This window comes from Schistocerca americana, chromosome 5 (genome assembly GCF_021461395.2).
Source record: "Schistocerca americana isolate TAMUIC-IGC-003095 chromosome 5, iqSchAmer2.1, whole genome shotgun sequence".
Taxonomy (NCBI): Eukaryota; Metazoa; Arthropoda; class Insecta; order Orthoptera; family Acrididae; genus Schistocerca; species Schistocerca americana.
The window spans coordinates 488996122-489022601 of record NC_060123.1 but is presented as its reverse complement, the minus strand read 5'-3'; the positions used below and the strand labels follow the sequence as shown (position 1 = coordinate 489022601).

Genomic DNA, 26480 nt, shown 5'->3' with positions numbered 1-26480 from the left:
AGCTGTCATCCATTACATACCAAGAAGTTCCTTCCATAGAGCCTAGTCAACTGTGAAACTTCCTGGCAGATTAAAACTGTGTGGCCGACCGAGACTCGAACTCGGGACCTTTGCCTTTCGCGGGCAAGTGCTCTACCAACTGAGCTACCGAAGCACGACTCACGCCCGGTACTCACAGCTTTACTTCTGCCAGTACCTTGTCTCCTACCTTCCAAACTTTACAGAAGCTCTCCTGCGAACCTTGCAGAACTAGCACTCCTGAAAGAAAGGATATTGCGGAGACATGGCTTAGCCACAGCCTGGGGGATGTTTCCAGAATGAGTCATTCTAGTCAACTGTGGTTGTACATTTTTAGTGACGAGCAGTCCCTCTTCAAATACCAAGGATTTCAGCGAGGCCTACACAGGCCGAAACTACTGTCCCAAATGTGTACACAAAAACATCTACCATACCTTCTTTCTCCAGTCCCTACCATCTCCCACATATCCACCATCCAACCACAAAGGAGCACTCTCTCTTGACTCAGTACCAGTCTCAACTGGAAGAACTGAATCACATTTTCCACCTCGTGTGTCCTAATAAGAGGAGTATCTCAACCACTATTCTACCCACCCCTCCCACAGTGGAATTCCACAGGGTGTATACGTGGACAAGGAAAAAAAAAATCCCGGATTTCCCAGTTAAAAATACATCTTCTCGCGGGTGAAAATACACTCTTTTCATGTTAAGTGACAGTATACTCTTCCTCGGCACTGTAAAACTCATCAATCCTTTGAATGTCTAAGGTTTTATATACTGACATAGAATTTCCTGGTACTTTATAAAACGAAACTGAGGGGGGGGGGGGGGGGGGGGGGAATACGTTTTGAAAGACCTTTGATGTGCAGCAAATGTGTATGCTGCATATTTTCGTATTACGAAGGTATAAATTTGAATTCCACCAAACACTGCATGTCACTTTCCGAAGCACTGAAATCGAGATAGCGATGTGCTTTTGTAAGCCAGTCATAGCTTATGCCACGTGATCTCGCCAGCTGATGACAGCATAGGGCACGTGATGTAGTCAGCCAATAGCAAGATCATTCTTAAGTAGCACGAACACACAAACAAGAAAAGTTAATGATTTATATTAATATACATAGCATTCACATATACTATTAGTCTCTAAGATTAATAAAATGAAAGAGAAGCTAAGCTTCCACATATAACATTGATCTTTTTGCGGGTGTTACACTTTAAGATACATCACACAAATGCGCCAGTAAAATTTTTAATAAAGACGTACATATCTGATCTTCTGGGCTCGAAATTCATCTAAACGGCCGTCCTCAAAGAGTTGATTTTTAAATGAGAATCAAACGCTTAGTGATTTAAGAAATTCATCGTACATCTCACACATAGTTCCTCTTGTGTAAAAGGATTTGCTTTGAATGTAACGCTTTCCAAACCACCGTTCGCAATATTTTCCGGCGACCTGTTGGAAATAGGTTCATTTCAGCAGTTCCAAGAGAGCGCCAGATAACAGGCGTCACCGCACTTGCGCAGGTACGATGATGCAGGAAGCCCATATGTTCGTATGTGTAAAACATTAAAAGACCTTACATTATGTCATATAAGAAATAAGACAAAAGAGGATACTTCAAGAGCCTTGGAATTTCGTGAACCATACTAAAATGCATAATTCAGCTTAAATTGCACATTCGTATGTAAATTGACGTACCAGTACTGTATTATCTCATGTTTGGTTCTTTATTATAGCATAATGCCATACGTGCACTTGAAATGCTGCGAACAGTTGAAACTAGCCAATAGTGTGAAATTAAACACTTTGTTTCAAATAAATTGACTGCCTCAGCAGAAAAGATTAACAAAAGCCTACTGTCTTTAGCAAACCGGCAAAAATAACTTCATTGTCCTGTAAGACGATTAATGCTCGACTGTTAGAAAGGTGGAAATAAAATCTGAAACTAATAACATATTTAAGCCTTCCGTAATTATGTGAATGTATTTAATTCATTTGATAGCTCCTGGCCACAAATATCCGTTTTGTTATCATTTAACGTGAAAGCAATAAACGAAGAGGAAACAACAAAATCGCTGAACGTAAACACAGGTCACGTGGAGATGACCCACCTCCCCACCAGAACTCAGACTGCTCTGTGCATCAGCCTCAGATTTACTGTATTTCCAAACCGGGGCAATATTAAGTAGGGGGCCCAGCCACACTTCTGTAACCAGAAGTGGGAGAAGGTACTACTCTTATGCGACTCAATCGCGCATGCGCAAGAGGCCGCCTGCAACTGCTCAAACGAATCTAATTTAAACAGTTGTCACGCCACGCTCATCAGAGGCAGTTTGTTGTTATAAAGCATTACATAGTGTTCCTAAAGCCTTTGACACACTTTCCTGTTGGCAGACGCTTGTATGAGCACTGTTTTGTTGTATACGGCAACTTAGGTTTTATTTTCGTTTTCTTTTCTCTCGTTCATGTTTTGTTGCTGCTGTATTATTCTGCACTAGCGGGATACAGTAATATCCTTTGTTAGAGTATTGGTTCTTACCAGTCAAAATCACAAAAATTTAACTGTAAACTGAAACAATGAAAAATAAAATTCCCGGAATTCTGAACAATTTCCAGGTTTTTCCAGGATCTCCCAGTTGTCCCGGGTCATATATACCCTGATTCTACCACTTTGAAGCTAGGCAATATCTTTGTCAATCCCTAGTGCACACCTGCTTCCAAACCCTTGCCTCAGGGATCGCATCCTTGCGATAGACCTAGGTGCATAATTTCTACCACACATCCTACAACCACCACCACCAACTACTCCAGTGCGATCAAGGGCATCTCCTGGGGCACGACAACTTACAAGCCATCCGTCTGCATGAATGGCTTACAAACTGCAGCCGTGAGACATCTAGACGACCCAGTTGCTGAAGGTGCTGCCCAGCACAATGTGCTTCACTTCAAAGACTGCTTCACAGCCTGTGTTATTTGCATCCTTCCTACTAACATCAGCTTTTCTAAACTGTGCAGGGGGGAACTCTCCCTGCAATATAGCCTACATTTCTATAGCCCCTTGGTCTCAATCTTCATTAGACCCACTTCTCCACTTACCTACCCCCTTCCCTGCTCCCATTTTAGCACTACAAAGCCTTCTATACCGCCAACACATCCAATAGCCTTCATTAGTCTCCCCCCTCCCCCCCCCATATATCTATCTCTCTCTCTCTCTCTCTCTCTGTGTGTGTCTGTCTGTCTGTGTGTGTGTGTGTGTGTGTGTGTGTGTGTGTGTGTGTGTGTGTGTGTGTGTTTTTTTTATACTTTGCAAGAAGGCCTTTCAGCCGAAAGTTTAAATGTACAATAGCCTTTCCATTGTGCCTACCTGCGAATTACCATCATCCCCATATTATGAGTAGCAATCTATCCTTTTGGTAACACTGTCCTTATCCTATCCTGAATTTTGCACTGTTTTAGCTTCCTAATTGTCTTTTTCAGGCAAGAATGAGTAAGAAAATCAAACATTGGCACTCTGCACATGAAAAGATTTCATCAGGATGACTGACAGACAGCCTGCATTCTCATACGATAATTTTTCACAATTATTTTACATTAGACTTTACACATTAACATACAATAGAACTAATAACTAGTTGATTCACATCAATAACTATACATAACAAACAACTACATACTTTCAAAAATTGTTTCACAGTTAACTAAGACATATAACAAAATCAACAAGTACTGTGTTATGTCTGTATTAATTGTTGTCAGAAATTATCTTACTCAGAATTCTTATTTGTTCTTGTGCTTGTTGCAGCTCCTCTTGAAGATCCGTATATTCATATGTCACCGAATCAAGCTGTGATTTAAGTTTACGTACCTCCCTATTTTCTATGACGGAGCGTTTTTGTTGCTGTATCAGGGGGGACTGCAACAAAATCTCTCTATTAGTAACAATCATTCACAGATATAATAACAACGAACACAATGTAATACACTTTACATTACCTTATTTGTAGACTAATAGTAGCAGAATCGGCAGTAAACCAAATATAGTATGAAATTAAAAGTAACAGGCCAAAAAATGTGTCAATAATAAAACACTAGCACTGTGGAGAATGGGGGTGGCAAGAGTGGGGGTGCGGGTGGCAAGAGAGAGAGTGGGGCGTGGGGGTGAGTGGGCGTGGGGGTGAGAGTGCGGCGGGGGGGGGGGGGGAGAGTGCGGCGGGGGGGGGAGAGAGTGCGGCGGCGGGGGGGGGGGGAGAGAGTGCGGCGGGGGGGGGGGGGAGAGAGTGCGGCGGGGGGGGAGAGAGTGCGGCGGGGGGGGAGAGAGTGCGGCGGGGGGGGGAGAGAGTGCGGTGGGGGGGGGGGGGGGGGTGCCGGGGGGGGGGGGAGAGTGTGCAAGGGGGGGGGGGGGGGTGGAGTGTGCGGGGGGGTGGGGGGGTAGAGTGTGTGGGGGGGGGGGGGGGGGGGGGTAGAGTGTGTGGGGGGGGGGGGGGGTAGAGTGTGCGGGGGGGGGGGGGGGGGTGGTAGAGTGTGCGGGGGGGTGTAGAGTGTGCGGGGGGGTGTAGAGTGTGCGGGGGGGTGTAGAGTGTGCGGGGGGGGGGGGGGGGGGGTGTAGAGTGTGCGGGGGGTGTAGAGTGTGCGGGGGGGGGGGGGTGTAGAGTGTGCGGGGGGGGTGTAGAGTGTGCGGGGGGGTGTAGAGTGTGCGGGGGGTGTAGAGTGTGCGGGGGGTGTAGAGTGTGCGGGGGGTGTAGAGTGTGCGGGGGGGGGGGGTAGAGTGTGCGGGGGGGGGTAGAGTGTGCGGGGGGGGTAGAGTGTGCGGGGGGGGTAGAGTGTGCGGGGGGTAGAGTGTGGTGGGTAGAGTGTGGTGGGTAGAGTGAGGGGTAGGTTGGGGGTGAGAGTGGGGGTGAGAGTGGGGGGGGGGGAGGGAGTGGGGGGGGGGGGAGTGGGGGAGTCCTTTTGTTTACACTAATAAACAATTTCCCAGTTCCAACTATATGAGAATGAGGATTAGCTGATCACAGTTTTTGAATGTGGATTTACTGACACATTAAAGAGAACTTTACTGGCAGCAGGCACCAGAATACCTTGTACTTATTGGATAATGAAGTTGCACACACTGTTTTTGTTATCACATTCAATTATGTTATGATAGAGTAAAACCTGTAGTGAAACCTCCTGGCAGATTAACACTCTCTGTACCAGGCCTATTTTATGCACCCGTCCCTAGAAACCGGGCAATTTTACCAATATTAAAAAAATTACTGCATCAAATCTACTGTTTGGATTGTGGCAAATTTGGTACCATCTTGAAGCTGCACATTTCTACTTTAATTCTGAGTGAAAGAAACTACTTTACAATGCACAGCTTTAAGGTACAGTTATAGAAATCACTTAGATGTTTTAAGAATTTAGAAAAAGTCATACGAATAAGGGAATACAATTGTGATTTATTTTTAACCAAAATTGTGGCACTACATTACATGTTTCTGATAGTATACAGTATTACATATAAATTTCACACAGAATCATATTGTTTTTTAGTGTGGAAAATTTTAAAGCAAGGTTCCAGGCAGAGTGCAACGCCACACTGTTCACATTCGTATCGTGTCTCTTTGCGAGAAGCCTTGCCACTCTGTTTCTTGCTCCTGGAACTGCACACGTGACACACACGAGCAGCATACTTCTTAGTAGTTGCAGGTATGTGCTGCAAAAAATGTCTCTTTGTTAGCCGACCTACAGTTCCTTCATTTCTTGGAATGAATTCAAGTGTGTCGTCTTCAACAAGCTGAACTGCAAGCACTGTTATAAAGTCTGTTATTGTAATTTTCTTCCTGTGCACTGCATTGTACAGCCAAAATGCATTTGATACTCCCATAAGCAGCAAATGGAAATATAATTTTCGCCACCATTTCACAGTTCTGTGCTGGAACGGATTGTACTGCAGGCGTTGGTCTCCAATATCCACTCCAATTTTATTGAGGTTGTAATCAAGTACCTGAAGTGGCTTCAATACTACAGACCCATTTCTCTTAGTATGCGTACCAAATGTTGCTTGATGCCTTGTAGACAATGTATACACATCTCTCTTATCTTTCCACTTCATTGCCAATACATTATCTTTACGCCGAAAAGACATTTCGCCCTTTTTCAGCTTAGCAGATACTAAATCTTTAGGCAATCCTTTCCTGGATTTGTTCACAGTACCAACAGCTCCAGTGCCTTTCTCTGCCAGTTGCTGAAATAGCTCTGGACTGGAATAAAATCGATCTAAATACACAGTGTGGCCTTTGTTCAGCAAGCTGCTGTCAGACAACAATCGCAAAATAACCGCAGACGAAGAATTGTCAACAATATGCTTACCAGCATAAACTTCAAAATTTACAACATAGCCACTACTGGCTTCAGCAACAGCATATACTTTCAGTCCATACTTATGAGGCTTATTTTGCATGTAAACACGGAAACTCACACGACCTCGAAATGGGCAAATTCCTTCATCAATTGTCACTTTTTCTGAGGGACGATATGCCTGGATACATCGCTCCTTCAAATTATTATAATATGGCAAAACTTTGTAAAGTGGATGAAATCCATCTTCGCCTGGTTTTTTCTGATTTGAATTGTCAACAAGATGCAAGCATGACAGTATCTGAGTGAAACGCAAACGGCTCATGACATGGGGACAAAAGTTACAACTAAGAACAGGATTAGTGCTCCAATGGTCCGCAATTTTTGGCTTTTTCGAAACACACATGTGGAAAATAATACCCAAGAAACGCCTCATCTCACTTATAGTCACTGGCTTCCACGAACTCAAAACTGAATGGGGCTTCAGATTATTTCCTCTTCTTTTCTTCTGTATTGTCTGTGATGCATACAAATTTGTCTGTCTCTTGAGTTCATTTACGTCACTGTCAGTAAGGAACACTTTACTGCAATCCAGTACAGAACTCGACTCATCAATATCCACTAGTATCTGCCTGGGTGTCGTGTTGACAGGCAGAGGTCGGTAGGTGTCAACTGCAGTCCACTCACTGTCTTTCGGATACGGCACAGCTGCTGGATTTGAAGCAACACCTTCAACATCATTCTCGTCTTCATCTGAAGACAAACTGTCATCAATCTCGTCTTCTAAAAAGAATATCACATTATGTGTAACTACATACATCGTTTACACATGTTCAACAGATATGTGCGTACTGCACAATTACGTGGAAAATTCGGAAATACGTACCTTCAAACACACCATTGCATTCAGAATCGTCTGAATCACTCTCTACATTATCCAGAGTGTCGCTATGATTGATCAAATCCGCAATTTCTGCGTCTGATAAACCGCGCCGAAACATGATGACAAACAACTGAATGATATACAGACTGAGAACGCAAAGATAAGTTTTAACATGAATTACAGCGCTGCCGTGACATCTATGGACGCATTTTGTTAATAAACATCTGAAAAACGTATAGCGCTGGCCAAACCCGTAGAAATAACGTTGCAGTGTTTTGAATGAAATTAAATGTAGCGGCCCGTAAATTTTACGGGCTTGGTGATTTTCGCGCGATCCCAGGCCCGTAAATTTTACGGGCTTGGCGCTTAGAGTGTTAAAACTGTGTGCCCGACCGAGACTCGAACTCGGGACCTTTGCCTTTCGCGGGCAAATGCTCTACCAACTGAGCTACCGAAGCACGACTCACGCCCGGTTCTCACAGATTTACTTCTACCAGTACCTCGTCTCCTACCTTCCAAACTTTACAGAAGCTCTCCTGCGAACCTTGCAGAACTAGCACTCCTGAAAGAAAGGATATTGCGGAGACATGGCTTAGCCACAGCCTGGGGGATGTAGGAGACGAGGTACTGGCAGAAGTAAAGCTGTGAGTACTGGGCGTGAGTCGTGCTTCGGTAGCTCAGTTGGTAGAGCACTTGCCTGCGAAAGGCAAAGGTCCCGAGTTCGAGTCTCGGTCAGGCACACCGTTTTAATCTGCCAGGAAGTTTCATATCGGCGCACACTCCGCTGCAGAGTGAAAATCTCATTCTGAAAACCTGTAGTAGTCAACAACACCAGGAACCAATGGTTATGACTGTACAGCTACTGATGCAGTCATTCATGTTGTCATTTATTTAAAGCAAGTAGCACCATTACATCAATTGCTCAGCCATCAGCTGTAAGCCATTGACCTAAGTACAACAGCTTCCATAGTCAGTATCAATCTGAATAAAATCCTTTAGTGAATTACTTTGAAATCATTACCGCAGCACTCTGGGTGACTAAAATTGCTGCACAGTCTACCTAAGTCCAATGCCCTCCACAACACAAACTTCACTACATATCATCAACTTATTTTCCTCCCTTCTTAGATCATCACTTATGTCCAATTCTGGGGTGCTGTTCCAATGGCAGAGAGCCTCAGAAATAGTGACAACCTAAGAAAGGTAAATAAGCTGATACTGTGATTGAATTTTGTGTAGGGGATGACATACAGCAATGTCAGCAATAGTGCTGCTGTGGTGCAATGGTTGGCATTCCTGTCTAGTAAGCAAGGAGACCCCAGTTCAAGTTCCAGCCATGGTACAAATTTTAATTAATTTCTTCAGCTTCTTTCATTATAAACAGTATTTGATGCTGTCCTCTTCATGCAGGACTAAACTGCTGTCATACAGGGATCTTCCCTATATACCATTGTTTTGGCTGTCACGTAACAACTGACATCATTTCATTCAAAATCTTTGGACAGTTCAAATTAAAGATGTCGATGGAGCAGCAGTTGTACTAAAAGGTAATAGTTTTTAAGATGGTCCACAGAAAGCAATGATTCAATCACCCTGAAAAAGACCACTGCAAAAAGAACAAAATATCAGTTTTAATAGTGGTTTAAGTTTCATAATGATAAAGCAAAACTTGCAAACGGACCTTAAGGCATGAAGGGGTAAAAAATAAATTTATGAAATGGTATCATACTAACAGACAAGCACATATGTCTGATCTGTTTTTGTATTTAATGTCATTAAGTTCACATGTAATTTTTTTCCAAACTATTGTCTCTAGGAAATTAGTGCCAATATTGTACACACACACGGAAAAACTAAAACCTAAGACTGCTTTTCAGTAAAGGAAGCAGTAAAAAGGCCGTTTGTCGAGCACATAGTTGGTAGCTTTTGTTTCCTAAAACTGATGCCTTGGGCTACAATGGATTTGACTTCATGCAACAATTTAGGTGCGGAGGACGTCACAAGCAAGAACTGGTAGTATGTTGTTAGCCCCCTCAGTTTAGGCAAGCATGCTTTCACCATCCAAACTCTGCCCACAACAGCTCCATAGATTTTTAGCAGACAACTATGTTTTCTCATTCACTCAGTTTATTCTGGTTCTCAGTGTCATGTATACGAACAACTGAATGACTGCTGCTCCCAAAAATTATTTTATGAATATGTTTTAACAATGGGATGAGCTCATCAGATATCATAAAAAACTAAACCTACAACTTGCATCCACAGAATACATGCATATAAAATAGCACATAACACAAGCACTACACTGGTTGTTGAGATAGAAAAGTTTTGCATAAGGAATGCTGTATAGTGATTTTGTTCTACTGAAACTCATTACCAAAGTAACATTCATTAAGACGCCTCACCAAATCCAGAAACTTTGAGAGTACTGAGTATTCTCTCTCATACCTGATTAATTTTTACTTTATGCACATGTTTTAAGAGTATGGGTCTTCTGAACTGGTGACATCTCAAAGTCACCTGGCACATCAGTAGAAGTCTATAATGGGGCCAATGGCATATTTGTGTGTTCTGTGCACAAATGTTGTCAGCATTTTCCATGAAGTATGAAGAGAACAAAAGAAGGTGCGTCAGTTGTTTGTGTTACGCAACCAATGAGAGAGTAGAAGGCAGACTACTTGTTTCAAAGTAATGCATTTGGAAGGAAGGTCTAAACATTTCTGTAAACAAAGATTATAAATTTAATTGCTTTTTGTTTGAGTCACTGTTATTTAAACAGTGCTAGTATCTACAAACCAATGACAAAGTCACAGCCCATGATATACTCAAAAAAGCAGTGAAATACACAACTGATCTATGCGAGCACTCTGAGTTAAGTGGATCAATGTTTTTTAATTACATCATGGGAGGAGGTAGGTGGATCAATGTTTAATAATATATCAAACATGTGACCATTATTAATAAACACTGCTCCACCTACCTTCTCCCATGACTAAGTTCAAAACCACTATCCCACTTATGCAAAGTGGTGGCTATTGCTGCATTTCCAGAAGATTCCATTCACAAAAATCTATGAAACTCTATGAGCCATTTCACAACCACATTTGATAAATTTTCGTGTCTTTGCAATTAATTCAAGAGACATGCATCAACAGATTATTTTGCTGTGCAGAACTAAATTACTTAAATCAGTCCATTTTATAGCACTCTGTGACATAATCACAAAATATTTCTCTTTAAACTTGCTAATACATCAAGAAACAGTAACAAGACAATGATGTCAATTTTGGTGCTAGAAATACATCGCCCCAGTTCTTCATTATCACTGGTTCTGGCAAAGAATCATTTCACTCACTATGCAACAATGACAGGTTGCCAACCTAAGAGCAGAAGATTAGTAGCGCCGTGACTGTTGTTGGCCCTGATCTAGACTTTAACCTGGCATTCTGTTAGTCACTTGCAAAGGACAGTGATAAATAGTGAGGATAACTGTTATATGTTAACATCATCCACAGTTTTTATAAGTGTTAACAGATACTAGACTAATCTTAGTGAAACTTTTATAGAATCAACATATTTGGTGTCATTATACTGAGCATCCTATTCTCACTCACTGTACAACAAGAAGTTGTTAATAAGACATAATGTGCTGCATCAACTCCAATGCAGTCATGTACACCTCCCAACTAAATGTGGGTAGCTCTTGGAGCAGCCTTCACATTTATCATCATCGTCCTACATGAGCTCTTTCACTCTCATCTAGTGACTTTTCAGATTAAACCCCAATAAAAAGAGATATAAAAGTAGGGCAAACAACTGTAAGTGATGAGGTCATTAAAGAATCACTCTCATTTGTGGTGAGAGGCATTCAACATCACGGTCATCAGTGACCTGTCGAAAAGTCAGCATGTCAGTCCCCGCCAATTTAAGGATGAGACCTGGAAGTTCACAAAATTTCACACTGAAATCAATATCGGCAAGAATGGTGGGCAAATCTCCATCTAGACAGAGAGCTGCCCTGGTATCAGTATATACCAGTATATACAACACGTATTGCCAAAATATGCTGAACTTAAAAGTGGCACACCACAAACTTCACAGAATCATTGAGGGAAATGTGTTAGAGGACTATGTCCAATGCGCACCCTGGTAAGCAGGGCCTCCTCCTGCAGTGAGGCTGACATGAAGTCCGCCATGCCTGTGGGGGTCAATTTGAGTGACCAGTTTGTTTTATCATCTGCAACCATTTGTCTCCCAGTGATGCATGACATGTCTATCAGAAAATGAGATCATGGCGTGCAATGGGGCGGGACATTTACGGACAGCACCATTCTGACATACTTTCTTGGCTGCTTTGTTGGCCATGTCATTTCCCTGTATTCCGATGTGGCCAGGTACCCAGCAAAAGATCACCTATGTGCCATGATGCTGGAGCCACTGTAAGGAGTCATGGATGAGCTGAATCAGCTGATCTACTGGATACATTCAGTGAAGTGCTTGTAGTGCACTAAGCGAATTGGAACAGTCAAGAAACCTTGTACAGTGATGCCTGTGAATCTTCTCCAGTGCCATCAGAATGCCATATAACTCCTTGTCATAATTTGTATACTGTTCCAGAAGATGCACTTTGAAAACCCCATCAGGGAAAATGGCAGAACAGCCAAGGACATTTTGTTGCTGCGATCCATCTGTATAAACAAGGATGAAACTGTGGTATATACTTAAAATGGACGAAAACAAAAGTTGTGAAAAAATAATCTGAAGTCCATGTTTTCTTGTAATGCGTCAAGCTTAAAATCACTTTGGGCCTCTGAAGACACCAAAGTGACAATGCATTCCATCCCTGGCTGTGTATTTGGAAGTCTGATAGAGCCAGATCCCTGAGACAGTCAGTAGCATGTAATCCCAAATGGCTTGGTTGCACGGTACAGACTCCTGAACAGTGGTTCAAAGGTGGGTTAGACCACTGCATTAAATGTCGATGATAGAGGTGATGCTGAGATTTTCAGTGCCTATCAAGCCAAAAGGGTACATTGCCGAATTCAGAGTAGTTGTTCACCAGCCTCTGTGGATTCTGAATTGGGCTGGTACGAAAGGTTCCAGTCAATATCCGACTGCCGCCATGGTGGACAGCATCAAACATCTTGAGGTAGGAAATACAAGCTGATCTGTAGATGACATTGCCATAATCTAAACGTGAGTGAACAAATGCCCTATAAAACTGCAGGAGGCGGAACCTGTCAGCTCCCCACGTCTTTTTCATTAAGGATTTTGAAATATTCAATGACTGGAAGCCCTCTGTTCACAGGTCTTTCAGGTGTGGAAGCCAAGTTAATTTTGAATCAAATAATAAACCCAAAATGCGCACAGTTGCTTGTAAACTTAAAAAAAATATTGTCTCTCATTGTGAGGACTTGTTGGTTAAAGCTTCGACAAGCACGGTTAAAACTGACACATGCAGTCTTCTCTGGTGAGAACTGTACCAGTTGTACTGGTCCGGGTATCCAGCCTGCTAAGGGTCAGCTACAGCTGTCTCATTGTTATTGTAAGAGAAGAAGAAGAGTAGAGAATTGCAAAGTCATTTGACAACACTCCTGATTGTGCAGGTTCAGATGGGTCTAAGCAGTATGGGACTTAACATCTGAGGTAATCAGTCCCCTAGACTTAGAACTACTTAAACCTAACTAACCTCAGGACATCACACACATCCATGCCCAAGGCAGGCTTCAAACCTGCGACTGGAGCAGCAGCGCAGCTCCAGACTAAAGCACCTAGAAACAGCTCGGCCACAGAGGCCAGCTGATTGTGAAGGAAATGCCACTGAGAGCAATGGCGATTTGGGGCCTCCAAGTAGTGTCATATGCTTTTTTGAGCTCAAAAAACACAAACCAAATGGTTTCAGTGTAATAAGGACTCCTGTATCGCTGTGTCCAGTAGAATAAAGTTGTCAAGGCTGGAATGGTAGTGCCTGAAACTGCACCGGGAGCAGATCAGGTGGCCTTACGGTTCAAGCTGCCAGACGAGGCAGTAGTTGACCATGCATTCAAGAGCCTTATTGACACAACTGGTAAGGACTATACTCTGGTAACTGTTAGGGACACTACTGTCCTTGCCTGGTTTCCACAATGGAAATAATACTGCCTCCTTCCAAGTCATGGGGTAATGTGCACGAAACCAGATCAGATTGAAACAAGGAAGGAGCTGTCCTTCTGCTTCAGGGCACAGATGACTAAGAATGGCATAATGGGTATCATCAGGTCCTGGAGCAATGAGTGTGGCCGCAGACAGAGCTGATTCCAGTTCCCACATGGAGAACAAAAGGTGGTAGACTTCCTCACTATGCATGAATAAATGGGGCTTCATCATCTCTGTAGTCCTATAGAACACCTGAACAGCAGGAGCTTGTCTCAGTGACATAGTGACAGTAGAAAAAGTGTTCACTTAAAACCTGAGCTGTCTTCTGGCTCATCCACCAAGACCCCATTTACTTGACAAGGCTGTAAGGGGATGTGTACTGTCCTTCCCTGAAATCTGCCTTATTGATTCCCAAATCAAATGTTCAAATGTGCATGAAATCTTATGGGACTTAACTGCTAAGGTCATCAGTCCCTAAGCTTACACACTACTTAACCTAAATTATCCTCAGGACAAACACACACAACAATGCCTGAGGGACGACTCGAACCACCGCCGGGATCAGCCGCACAGTCCATGACTGCAGCACCTTAGACCGCTCGGCTATTGATTCCCAAACATGTGCAGTGTAAGTGGACTGATTAATGGAAGTCATGAATTCCCTCTTCCGTTCTTTTGTCACTCAACTCTAATGTGCTCTCACATATGAAGGAACGAAGGTTTTCTGTAATTTGAAGTTCCAAAGAGTTACCGTCTGGCGCTGATTGCCAATCGACAGTTACCATTTCAAGAAGGTACAGGCCATTGTCTAAAAAGATTACCAGACCGGGGACAGACTCTGCATCTCTCAAGTGATATGGGCCACTGTCTCCTATACACAATCCTTTTGTTCAAAAATAGCCTGTCAACAGTACTGCAACCAACTTGCCCTTCGTATCACCCATCTTCGTAGTCTCCTGTCAGCCACCGTCCAAGTCAGCAGACAAATCCACTCTGGGAACTGGTCACTACAATGTAAATCTGTAGCCACTTCCCACTGAACTGAGTCTGTAATAGCTGGAGAACAAAAACAAAGGTCAATGGTTGAAGACCCTGTAGCTGTGGAAAAGTATTTCATCTGACCTGAGTGACCTGAGTTCAGAAGGCAGATATTCTCAGAATGGAAGAGTCACTCGATCATCTGACCTCCGGAGCAAGCAGTAGCCGAGTCCCACAGCAGATTGTGTGCACTGAAGTGCTGACACCATGACGACTTCTCTGCAGTTTAATTACTCCCCCCCCCCCCCCCCCCCCCCAAGAGCCGGAGTCCATACTTTGTCAAAATTAAAACCATTATCTCTATTTATTAAATTATTAGCTAATCTAATCTCTATAGCTTCCTTGAAGACAGTTTCTAAAAAGAAAGAGATGGATGTTAAAATCTTCACATCACTGTAGTTCCTGAAATGACATGTTATCAATACAATGTTTGGCCACAGCAGACTTGTCTGGCTGTAATAAGTGTGTGTATCTTCAATGCTCCACACATATCTCTCACGAACAGTGCATGCCGTTTGACCTATGTATGACTTTTCACAATTTCTGCAAGGAATCTGATACACACCTGCTTTCCAAAGCTGTAAATCGTCCTTCACAGAGCCGAGTAAATCTGCAATCTTCGTGGGGGGCCGGAAGATCCCCTACACAATGTGTTTCTCAAGAATACGGCCTATCTTTGAGGAAAGAGCACCCACATAGGGCAAAAATGCACTAGACCTGAAGGAATTACTATCTTCTTCCCCATCACATACCTGCATTCTATGTTTTGCATTGAATGCTCTACGAATTTGCTGCAGAAAAAATCTATTCGATTTAAAAATGCTCTTGAGGCCGCACAGAATGGATGAATTACATTGATTTCTTGAGCATTTGAATTCCATCCATGCTAGCATCAAATTTACTATGGAAATAGAAAGAGACAGCTGCCTCCCCTTTTTGGATGTTGTTGTTCACCATACAGTTGATGGCACATTAGGAAATGCGGTATATCAGAAATCAACACACAAATCTATATCTTCATGCCAATAGCTGCCATCACCCTTCACAGACCATAGGTGTCCTTAAGACCTTAGTGCATAGGGTGCACTGTATATCCCATAAAGACAATTTACAAGAAGAGCTCACATACCTCAAGAGTATTTTTAAGTCGAATGGGTTTTCTCCACAGCAAATTCATAGAGCATTCAATGCAAAACCTAGAATGCAGGTATGTGATGGGGAAGAAGGTAGTAATTCCTTCATATGTAGTGCAATTTTGCTCTATTTGGATGCTCTTTCCTCGAAGGTAGGCCGAATTCTCGAGAAACACTGTGTTAAGGTGATCTGGCCCTCCACGAAGATTGCAGATTTACTCGGCTCTGAGAAGGACGATTTACAGCTTCGTAAAGTGGGTGTGTATCAGATTCCTTGCAGAAATTGTGAGAAGTCGTACATAGGTCAAACGACATGCACCGTTCACGAGAGATGTGTGGAGCATCGAAGATACACACGCTTATTACAGCCAGACAAGTCAGCTGTGGCCAAACATTGTGCTGATACAGGTCATTCCATGAATTACAGTGATGTGAAGATTTTAACATCCGCCTCTTCCTTTTGCGAAACTGTCTTCAAGGAAGCTATAGAGATTAGATTAGCTCATAATTTAATAAATAGAGATAATAGTTTTAATTTTGACAAAGCATGGAATACAGCTCTTGGGCATAATTAAACTGCAGAGAAGTCGTCATGGTGTCAGCACTGCTGATCATACAACGAGAAGCGAATCTAATGTCTGCACACCTTCGCCACAGGCGGCGCATGTGTTAGCGTATTTCTTTGGCACCAACCAGCATCTGTGACCCGCATGCGCAGTACCGCCGCGGTGGAGCATATAAGGCCGCACTTGGCACCTTGTCGTCAGTCTTGTGACACACTCTAAGCATGGCCGGATGATACGCAGCTGAAATATCAGTGGAGGAAATTTTATTTGCATGGCTGCATGCCCGAAATTTAATGGACTATTCATTACGTCACGAGAAGTTGAAAATGCATACCCCTAAACTGCAAATCATTAATCATTCCACCATAACATGAGACCTGTCTTTGAATGGACACTCAAACTTACACTTTCAACAATACTGTTTCAAAGAAAAGCCAATATTACAATTTCTATTGACACTTGACGTTACCTGAGGCACCAGATGTGCAATCTTTATGTGCACTGACTAGAGCAACACATCAAAAAAATGGAAGTACTAATATCTTCACAAACACTAGCAAAAACTAAAAATTCAACTCCTTCAAGACTTGGCATTCGCTGTATGAGAACATCTACTACATACTTAACATCAGAATACATTTTGAATAAAAGGAACGAAGACAACAGTTTCCGTCAAGGTAATACCATGTATTAATAAAGCAATAGTAACATTTTTACTCCATACCTGGAAGTAACACTTCAGAGGGGTTGCATTCTGTTGTCCTTTTAGCAACGAATTTGTCTGGGGACTGTAGCTGAACATCACAGGAGGACTACCAGAATACAATCCTGCAAAAGGTTTCAGAACATATTTAATGACATAAGACAGTAAAAAACAGATTATATAGCACAATGTGTTTAGAAACAAGGGGGGGGGGGGGGGGGCGCAGTGGTGGCGCAATATATATGCCGGGAGACCCGATCACCAGGTGCATTACATGTTTTGTACTACACGCTATCTCAGTGTCTTCCACATCCAATGAGGCTGAAATGAAGGACTAACACACAACCCCAAACATAGTACATTACTAACCCTGAAGGCAATCTAATATCTAATGCAAGACTCTATGATCCAAAGACTGTGATGCTAACCCCCTAGATTCAGAGCTTCTGATAAGATATTAATGGGTAACATTGTCAGTGATTGGAAGATATTCAATATAGTTCCAAACTGTCACCCAATAAAGCACAAGTTAAGGGATTGGACCAACTTTGTGATTGGGTTCACGAATTCCTAGCAGATAGAATTCAAGATGATGTTCTTGATGGGGTAAAATTATTACAGGTGAAATAACATTTGAAGTATCCTGAGAGAATCATTTAATACTCACTATACGTATAAATCTGGAAATATCAGCAACTCAATTATGGAGTAAGGACTGTCAGCTGATCCTAAATATAAACAAATGTAACATTGGGCATAGATATGGAGGAAATCATCATCTGATTATCTGCCTTGAGACCATTCACTGAAAGCAGTAAGACTAAAATACACTGCTCTGCATAACTTTAAAGACGAGCTACATAACGTAACATAACATTAACGAGTCAATGGAAATGAGAAAGTGAGAGACCGAGATGCCAGAGATCTCCCAGTCATTTGCAGGAAGTTGGACATCACACAGTGCAAAATGGTGCTGGCCGTGTAACACGAGGCAGTTGAAGGAACACAAAAAGACAAAGTGAGTGAGAGTGGTGGTGGCGGCCATTACAACATTGCCTGCAGACAATGTATGGATGATTTCACATGAGGAAAAATCATTGGGAAACTGGATGAAATGTGATAATTGTAGCCCTGGAGCTTGGTATTGCTCACAGCATTGTCTCACATGCATGGGAAGCATTCCGAAAAACAAGCACTGCTGACCAAATGAGAGGTCATAATCTACCATGGTCAATTATAGCAGCAGATGACCCATACACTGTGCAACATACACGAAGGGACTCGCATCAAACAGCGGGTACAATTACAACCACATTTAACAGGACTGTAAAGCACTCAATCTAATGCTCCACTGTGGCTAGATGACAACATGGGGATGGCCCCTCTCCCCAACGACCAATACATTTTGTGTGACTCAGCTTTGTTAGCTGCAACAGGCAGAATACGTGCTTTGTTGGTGCTACACATTTTAGCAATTTTGACTGAGATAAACTCACGCGCAGCGTTGTTCTTCGGCATGCCAGTGTATAAGTTGGCACAGAATATAAAAAGCCAATTTTGAAATTTTTCTTTGTGTGAGACTGCTTGTACAAGATTTGTGTACCCATTTGAAGTTCTATATTTGCATATTTTACTGTTCGCATCGCTTCTGCATAATCTTTTACTCATTGATATACTGCAACACTTTGAAGATTTGCGAGTGCCGTGATGAACTCTTACCATTATCATCAATTGTAGGCTTAGAGTTAATCATGCTCTTAAATTTTTTGAGACAGTATGCCTATCATCATTCAAAACAATCTTCCTCTAAGTTCAATGTATAAGTGCCTGGGTAATAGGTTATTTTGGACAATTTTCAGATGCTTACAAAACTATACTTTCATAAGTTACGGGTATAAGTGTTGTCAATACATAACATATTTCGTAGCAAATCAGTGTTTGTGGTTCATAGTTGCAGCCAGAGGATACATCACCCCTGAATTTCATTGTGTATCAATGCAAATAAAAGTGCATTTTTGAGAATTTCCTGAACCTACCATTGTCCTTTGCATAATCTATGAGTAATTTGCAGTAAAACATCATTTGTAATTTAATTAGTGTAGCAGATATTATAAGTAACATTGTGTTGCATATAGTTTTCGCTTAAAGGGGAGTAGCTCTATATATTATCTAAGTTTATCATAAATTAAATCTGTTTTTGAGTTTAATAAAAACTGTAATCAATTTCAAAACATTTTAGGAAACCAGAAATTTTCACCACAGATTTTTGTGTTGCCTTAACAGAAATCTCATTTTGTGTTTTTGCTTCAATTCATATAGGGAATTAGCAACTTTTTAAATCAACAGATTAAAAGATAATCAGTGGGATTAATTTAAAGTTATTTGTTTACTGTCCTGTAATACACTACACCAGCCAAAATGCAGCCCTACTATGAATACTGTTCTCGAACACAGGATGGGTTGATTGATGTTCATAAGCAGCTGGAAAATGCCCTGACTGCTGTCAAATGATTGGCATTTGCTATGAACCTGTGTGTTGGAAGAGCACCCAAGTGTCGTGTACCTGCAATACCTGTACCTGAGGTACCTCACGTACTATCCTGTCCTGCAGATAGTATAGGATCTGTCATTACTCATCCACTTGACTGCGAGCGGCATGTCAATGGTAAATCTAGACACCCTGTACAGGGTGGACGGGGATTAGTGTGGACTCAGAGTGCTGTAGCAATGTCTAACCAACAAGTTTGAAGTGATGTATTCCACTGAAACTGAGCCAGTGGGACTCACTTCACCTTCTTTTGGGGAAACGTGTTTTTTATCTCGTGTCAAGAGTAGGCAAATGCAAAAGGGTAGGGGTCAGTTCAAATGTACGGCGAAGGATGGTACACCTTAGGGAAATGGCAGCAAGGGACAGGAAAGGACACCAGGTGCACTCAATGTGTATGCCTGTGGGCCTCACTCAACATGTTGAAAAGGCTATTCCAACACCTATTGAGGGAACAGTACACAACCAACCGCAGACTGTGGCACACATTAGAACAAATCATACCCATTGTCTAGGCTCCGAGGTCATACTTGGGTATTTCCAGCAACTGGCAGAGAAGGTTGAGAAGACCAGCCTTGCACATGGAGTTTCAACAAAGCTCACAATTTGCAGCATTGCCCCTTGGATTTGGGTCAAGTGGAAGGACTGAACCAAAGACTTCAAAGGTTGTGTGAGAAGCTAGGCTGCAACTTCCTGAACTTGCGCCATAGGACTGAGAACTGACCCCTAGATGGGTCAGGTGTGCACTACATGCCAGAGACTGCTACTCAGGTAGCTGACTGTACGTGGTGTGCACACAAGGATTTTTTAGATTAGGCAACTCTCCCCCCCCCCCCCCCCCCAAATCCAGATAACAATAGCTGTAGGGAACCCAGAAGCATCAGTGTAAAATCAAAAGAAATGCCTCCCACATGTGAGAGTATTAAAACCACAATTGTTAACTGCTGAAGCATTCGCAACAAAGTGTCAAAGCTTGAAGCACCCCTGAAAAGCAGTGAAGCTCTCATAACACTATCTACAGAAATCTGGTTCAAGCCTAAAACAGATAGCAGTGACATTTTTTTGGGGAAAAATTGAGTGTACATCAAGAGGATATGCAAATGGGAAATTGTGGTGGTGGTGTATTTGTCACAGTAGACAAGAAACTCAAATCCACCGAGATAGAAATCGAAGCTGCATGTGAGATTCTCTGGACAAGACTCAGTATCAGAAGGGCATAAAATGATAACTGGATCCTTCTATTGCCCACCAGACTCATCTTCTGATGTAACCAAAAACTTAAGAGAAAACCTCTATTCATGTGTACACAATTTTTCCAATCATAGTGTAATCATCAGTGGAGACTTTGATCATTCAACATTTAATTGGGAAAATTACGTTTTTGTTAGTGGTGGGTGTGATAAAACATCCTGCGAAACATTAATAAATGCCTTCTCTGAAAGCTACCTCGAATGGATAGTTAGAAACCCCACTCATGACAGAAAACGTATTGGTCCTAAAGGCAACAAATAGACCAGACCACTTTAGGATGTCTATATCAAAACTAGTATCAATGACCATGATGTGGCTGTGGCAACAATGATAACCAAATAACGAAGGACAACTAAAACACGCACACAGATATACAGGGTGTTTCAAAAAAGACCGGTATATTTGAAACGGCAATAAAAACTAAACGAGCAGTGATAGAAATACACCGTTTGTTGCAATATGCTTGGGATAACAGTACATTTTCAGGCAGACAAACTTTCAAAATTACAGTAGTTACAATTTTCAACAACAGATGGCGCTGCGGTCTGGGAAACTCTATAGTACGATATTTTCCACATATCCACCATGCGTAGCAATAATATGGCGTAGTCTCTGAATGAAATTACCCGAAACCTTTGACAACGTGTCTGGCGGAATGGCTTCACATGCAGATGAGATGTACTGCTTCAGCTGTTCAATTGTTTCTGGATTCTGGCGGTACACCTGGTCTTTCAAGTGTCCCCACAGAAAGAAGTCACAGGGGTTCATGTCTGGCGAATAGGGAGGCCAATCCACGGCGCCTCCTGTATGTTTCGGATAGCCCAAAGCAATCACACGATCATCGAAATATTCATTCAGGAAATTAAAGACGTCGGCCGTGCGATGTGGCCGGGCACCATCTTGCATAAACCACGACGTGTTCGCAGTGTCGTCTAAGGCAGTTTGTACCGCCACAAATTCACGAAGAATGTCCAGATAGCGTGATGCAGTAATCGTTTCGGATCTGAAAAATGGGCCAATGATTCCTTTGGAAGAAATGGCGGCCCAGACCAGTACTTTTTGAGGATGCAGGGACGATGGGACTGCAACATGGGGCTTTTCAGTTCCCCATATGCGCCAGTTCTGTTTATTGACGAAGCCGTCCAGGTAAAAATAAGCTTCGTCAGTAAACCAAATGCTGCCCACATGCATATCACCGTCATCAATCCTGTGCACTATATCGTTAGCGAATGTCTCTCGTGCAGCAATGGTAGCGGCGAGGGGTTGCCGTGTTTGAATTTTGTATGGATAGAGGTGTAAACTCTGGCGCATGAGATGATACATGGACGTTGGCGTCATTTGGACCGCAGCTGCTACACGGCGAACAGAAACCCGAGGCCGCTGTTGGATCACCTGCTGCACTAGCTGCGCGTTGCCCTCTGTGGTTGCCGTACGCGGTCGCCCTACCTTTCCAGCATGTTCATCCGTCACGTTCCCAGTCCGTTGAAATTTTTCAAACAGATCCTTTATTGTATCGCTTTTCGGTCCTTTGGTTACATTAAACCTCCGTTGAAAACTTCGTCTTGTTGCAACAACACTGTGTTCTAGGCGGTGGAATTCCAACACCAGAAAAATCCTCTGTTCTAAGGAATAAACCATGTTGTCTACAGCACACTTGCATGTTGTAAACAACACACGCTTACAGCAGAAAGACGACGTACAGAATGGCGCACCCACAGACTGCATTGTCTTCTATATCGTTCACATCACCTGCAGCGCCATCTGTTGTTGAAAATTGTAACTACTGTAATTTCGAAAGTTTGTTCGCCTGAAAATGTACTGTTGTCCCAAGCATATTGCAACAAACGGTGTATTTCTATCGCTGCTCATTTAGCTTTTATTGCCGTTTCAAATATACCGGTCATTTTTGAAACACCCTGTATATACGTCCGTAAACCTGTGTAACAAAATCAGTAGTTTCGTATCTCCATGAGGAACTTTAAACTTTCAACACAGGGCAGTAGCATGGATCAAGTTTAAAAGAATAGTTAACCATCCGCTGGATGCAAATACACCGAGTAGAAAAGCTCATAATGGGAGGGAACCTCCACAGTATACAGTCACTGTAAAGAAACTGAGATTAGTGGATAATAGGCATAAAACGAAGTGTAGGACTATAGATCTAGAGATGCTAAACGAATGCTCGTTTGTCAAGGGAGCAATATGTGATGCCCTTTAATGACTACAATAGCACAATACTGTCACATAACATTTCACAAACCCAAAGAAATTCTGGTCATATGTGCAGACTCTTAGTGGCATCAAAGTTAGTTCCAGTCCTTAGCAAGTGAGACAGGAACTGAAAATGGAGGTAGCATGGCAAAAACTGAAATGCTTAAATCTATTTTCGAATGTTACTTTACAAAGTGTGTGTCAGTGGTGATGAGAAACAACTGAAATAGTTACAACTGAACAAAGCTCCAGGGCCCAATGGAATCACTATCGGATTCTATACTGAATTTGCAGGTGAGTTAGCTCCTCTTCTAACAGTAATCTTAGATCCCTTCAATAAAAAGACCATTCCCAGTTCCTGAAAAAAAGGCACAGGTCACATCCGTCAAAGAGAAGGGTAGTAGAAATGATCCACAAAACTGCCATCCAATATTTTTGACATTGATTAGTTGTAGAATCTTAGAATATATTCTGAGGTTTCATGGACAATATGACTTCCTCAATGCCAACCACCATAGATTCTAAAAACAGCTATCATGTGAAACTCAATGCGTAATTTTCTCATGATATACTGAAAGCTTTGGATCAAAGGAGTCAGGTAGATGCAATATTTCTTGATTTCTGAAAAGCATTTTACTCAGTACAACACCAACACTTATTGTCAAAAGTGCAACAATATGGGGTATCAACTGGAATTTGTGACTGGATTGAGAACTTCTTGGTAGTGAAGACGCAACATGTTATCATGGATGGAGAGTCATTGTCAGATGTAGAAGTAACTCAAGGTGTGCCTCAGGGAAGTGTCTTGGACCCCTTGCTGTTCATGTTGTATGTCAATGACCTTGCAGACAATATTATCGATAACATCAGACTTTTGCCAGATGTCACAGTTATCTATAGTAAAGTACTACCTGAAAGAAGCTGCATAAATATTCAGTCAGATCTGAATAAGATTTAAATGTGGTGCAGTGATTGGCAACTGGCTTTAAATGTTCAGGAATGTAAAATTTTGCACTTCACACACTAAAAAAGAAAACACACGTAGTGTCCTGAAGCTATAATATCAATGAGTCACTGCTGGAATCGGCCAACTCATACAAATACCTGGTTGTAACACTTTGTAGGCATATGAAATGGAACATAGGCTCAGTCGTGGGTAAAGCATGCAGTACACTTCAGTTTATCGGTATAATACTGAAGAAGTGCAATCAGTCTAAAAAGGAGACTGCTTACAAATCAGTCGTGTGGCTAGTTCTAGATTATTGCTCAAGAGCATGGGACCCATTCAAGATAAGACTAACAGGGGATACCGAATGCATACAGAGAGGGACAACACAAATGGTCACAGGTTTGTTTGATCCATGGGAGAGTGTCACAGAGAGACACTGAAGGAACTAATCTGGTGGACTCTTAAGGATAGAAGTAAATTATCGCAAGAAAGCTTCAAGAACCAGCATTAATGATTATTCAAGGAATGTATTACAACCCCCTATGTATTGCTCACATGGGGATCATGAGAATCAGATTAGAATAATTACTGCACCCACAGAGGTATTCAAACTGCCATTCTTCCCGCACTCCATATGTGGATGGAATGAGAAGCAGCCCTAATAATTGGTACAATGGGACGTACCCTCTGCCATGCACTTCATGTTGGTTTGCGGAGTGTAGATGAAGATGTATTCGGCTGACAACAGCACATTCTTTTGCGTTGGTGCGAAGAGTAGAGGGACTGGTTCATGGAGGAGTGCTGTTGCATGCTCTTCTCAAATAAGAGCATATTCTGGAGTAGTGATTCTGCTTGTAGCCTCACATGGTGACATGTGGGAAAATTTAATGCACCCAGGAACAATGTCAAACATCATTTCAGCAGTCCAGATGTCATGGTGTGGGGAGGCACAATTCTGCATGGACATAACTGACCTCCAAATCTCTGAACACAATACACTCATTATTCAACATTATTTTGACTGTAATCCTTCTCCATGTACATTTTTTCAGGGGTGCATTCAGCCCTGACTTATTTTTCTTATGGATGACGTGTGACTGCATCAAACACTGCAGGAAAAAAAGAAGCTCAAGTAAGAGGATATTTGATGAATGGACCGGCTTGGCGATTCCTGTGACGAATCTCATTGAGTACTTCTGGGATGCAGTAGACTTACTGCAGCATTTCAATGACCACCCAGCAGTTGACCCCTTGAGTGAGGGAATCCAGCACCCAACTACAAGAAGTCCTCACCACCCTTGCGGCCAGCAGAGGAGAGCCACCACCATCCACGGTGATCACATAACCCATGAAGCATCATGTCCCACCTTTTGTAATGTCCAAGGAACTATCACAAACTGTGGTAATTTCAGTGTAATTATTGCCTTTGAATAAGTGTCTTTTGTGTTCGTCACATTATATATTACTTGCAGTTTACTTCGGTACTATATTCCAGCAGTTCTTTCAATGCTTGGTCCAAGTTTCATTAAGCTATGTTACTTGGCACTGCCACATCATGCAGAAGTTGCTTTTGCCCTTAAGATTTGCACACCTGTATCAAGAAGTATGCATTTTGAGCAACATGAAGTGAAAGCAGGGTTGCCACTAGTTTCGCTAAGTGAAATTCTCTGATATTTCCTTGATTTCCAGACAAGTTTTAGCATTTTTCCCTGACAAAATTTGAGATCTCAAGGGTAAGTAAGGACATAAATTGATAAAAAATGCAGTCTTCTATAGTTCTCCCCCGTGTGAGCAAAAATCTTAAGTAGTAATATCAAAATCTTTTGTAATGAACTGTTTTTAGATGGAGAAAGCAAGCGAAATGGTATGTGTGTTCCATTAAGACAACTGATATTTTGTTTCAATAAAATGAAACACATTTGATGAGAAAAATATGCATTTCCTTGGAGTTGCAAGCCACATTTAAAATACCTTCACTGATTTCAGAAATCATCTGAGCAGATAAAAGTAGGCCTCTTTAAAGAAGTGTGTAAGGCAGGGAAGAGTTGTGTAAAACAACCCTATAGGTGAACACCAATACAATGTTGGTTCTACTACGTTCGTTATTGTCGGTTTTTTACCCACCCTGTTATGTCTATTATTTTACAGGTACTGTGAGATTTTTCTTGAAAGAACTATACGAGAACATAGCGTACAAACCGCCAGCGATTGCCACAATTTTCTGCTTATCGTCCCTACTTTATAATATATAAATTATTTTCTAAGTGCCAAAATTTACTATAATAAATAAAATGTCTATAAAATGCCGCACTGTACAATGTACTTGCGGTGAGACCGTCACAATTCCTGAAATCCATCGCCTGTGGCCTCTGGCCTGCTGAGGAGCACTGCAGTCGTGGGTCCTTAGATAAACTGTGAAAATCTACTGCATTATGCCACACATAAACAGACCCAGCCTGCGAGCAGATTGCTGAGACCAGATCCGACAGGCAGGGTTTGAACATTTGTGGCCCACTGTGAAAGTCCACTCATGTGATCAGCTAGTCACGTCAATAGACACCATGTTGATGAAATGAGACCACAGTGATCAATCCCAGCAACAGGTAACTTGCATAAATACTCTGAGAACCAATACTTATGAGGATAGGTAGCAACTCACTGTAAAGATGATCACTGAACCACAGACATGCGCATAGGAAAGACAA

General features: G+C 42.2%; 1 protein-coding gene and 1 non-coding gene across 3 annotated transcripts in view; both read right to left on the bottom strand.

Moving 5' to 3' along the window:
* The window catches only part of LOC124615629 (myosin-9-like), a 246316-nt gene that overhangs the window by 206436 nt on the left and 13400 nt on the right, over positions 1-26480 (bottom strand). For both annotated transcript variants that reach the window (XM_047143635.1, XM_047143636.1), the window contains exons 5-6: positions 16841-16944; positions 3791-3935 (exon numbers count right to left, since the gene is read on the bottom strand). In XM_047143635.1, the coding sequence (XP_046999591.1) occupies positions 3791-3935; positions 16841-16944 (249 nt within the window). The remainder of the gene's footprint in view (positions 1-3790; positions 3936-16840; positions 16945-26480) is intronic.
* Positions 7629-7703, bottom strand: Trnas-cga. The gene has a single exon. It is a non-coding gene; the product is annotated as a tRNA-Ser (tRNA).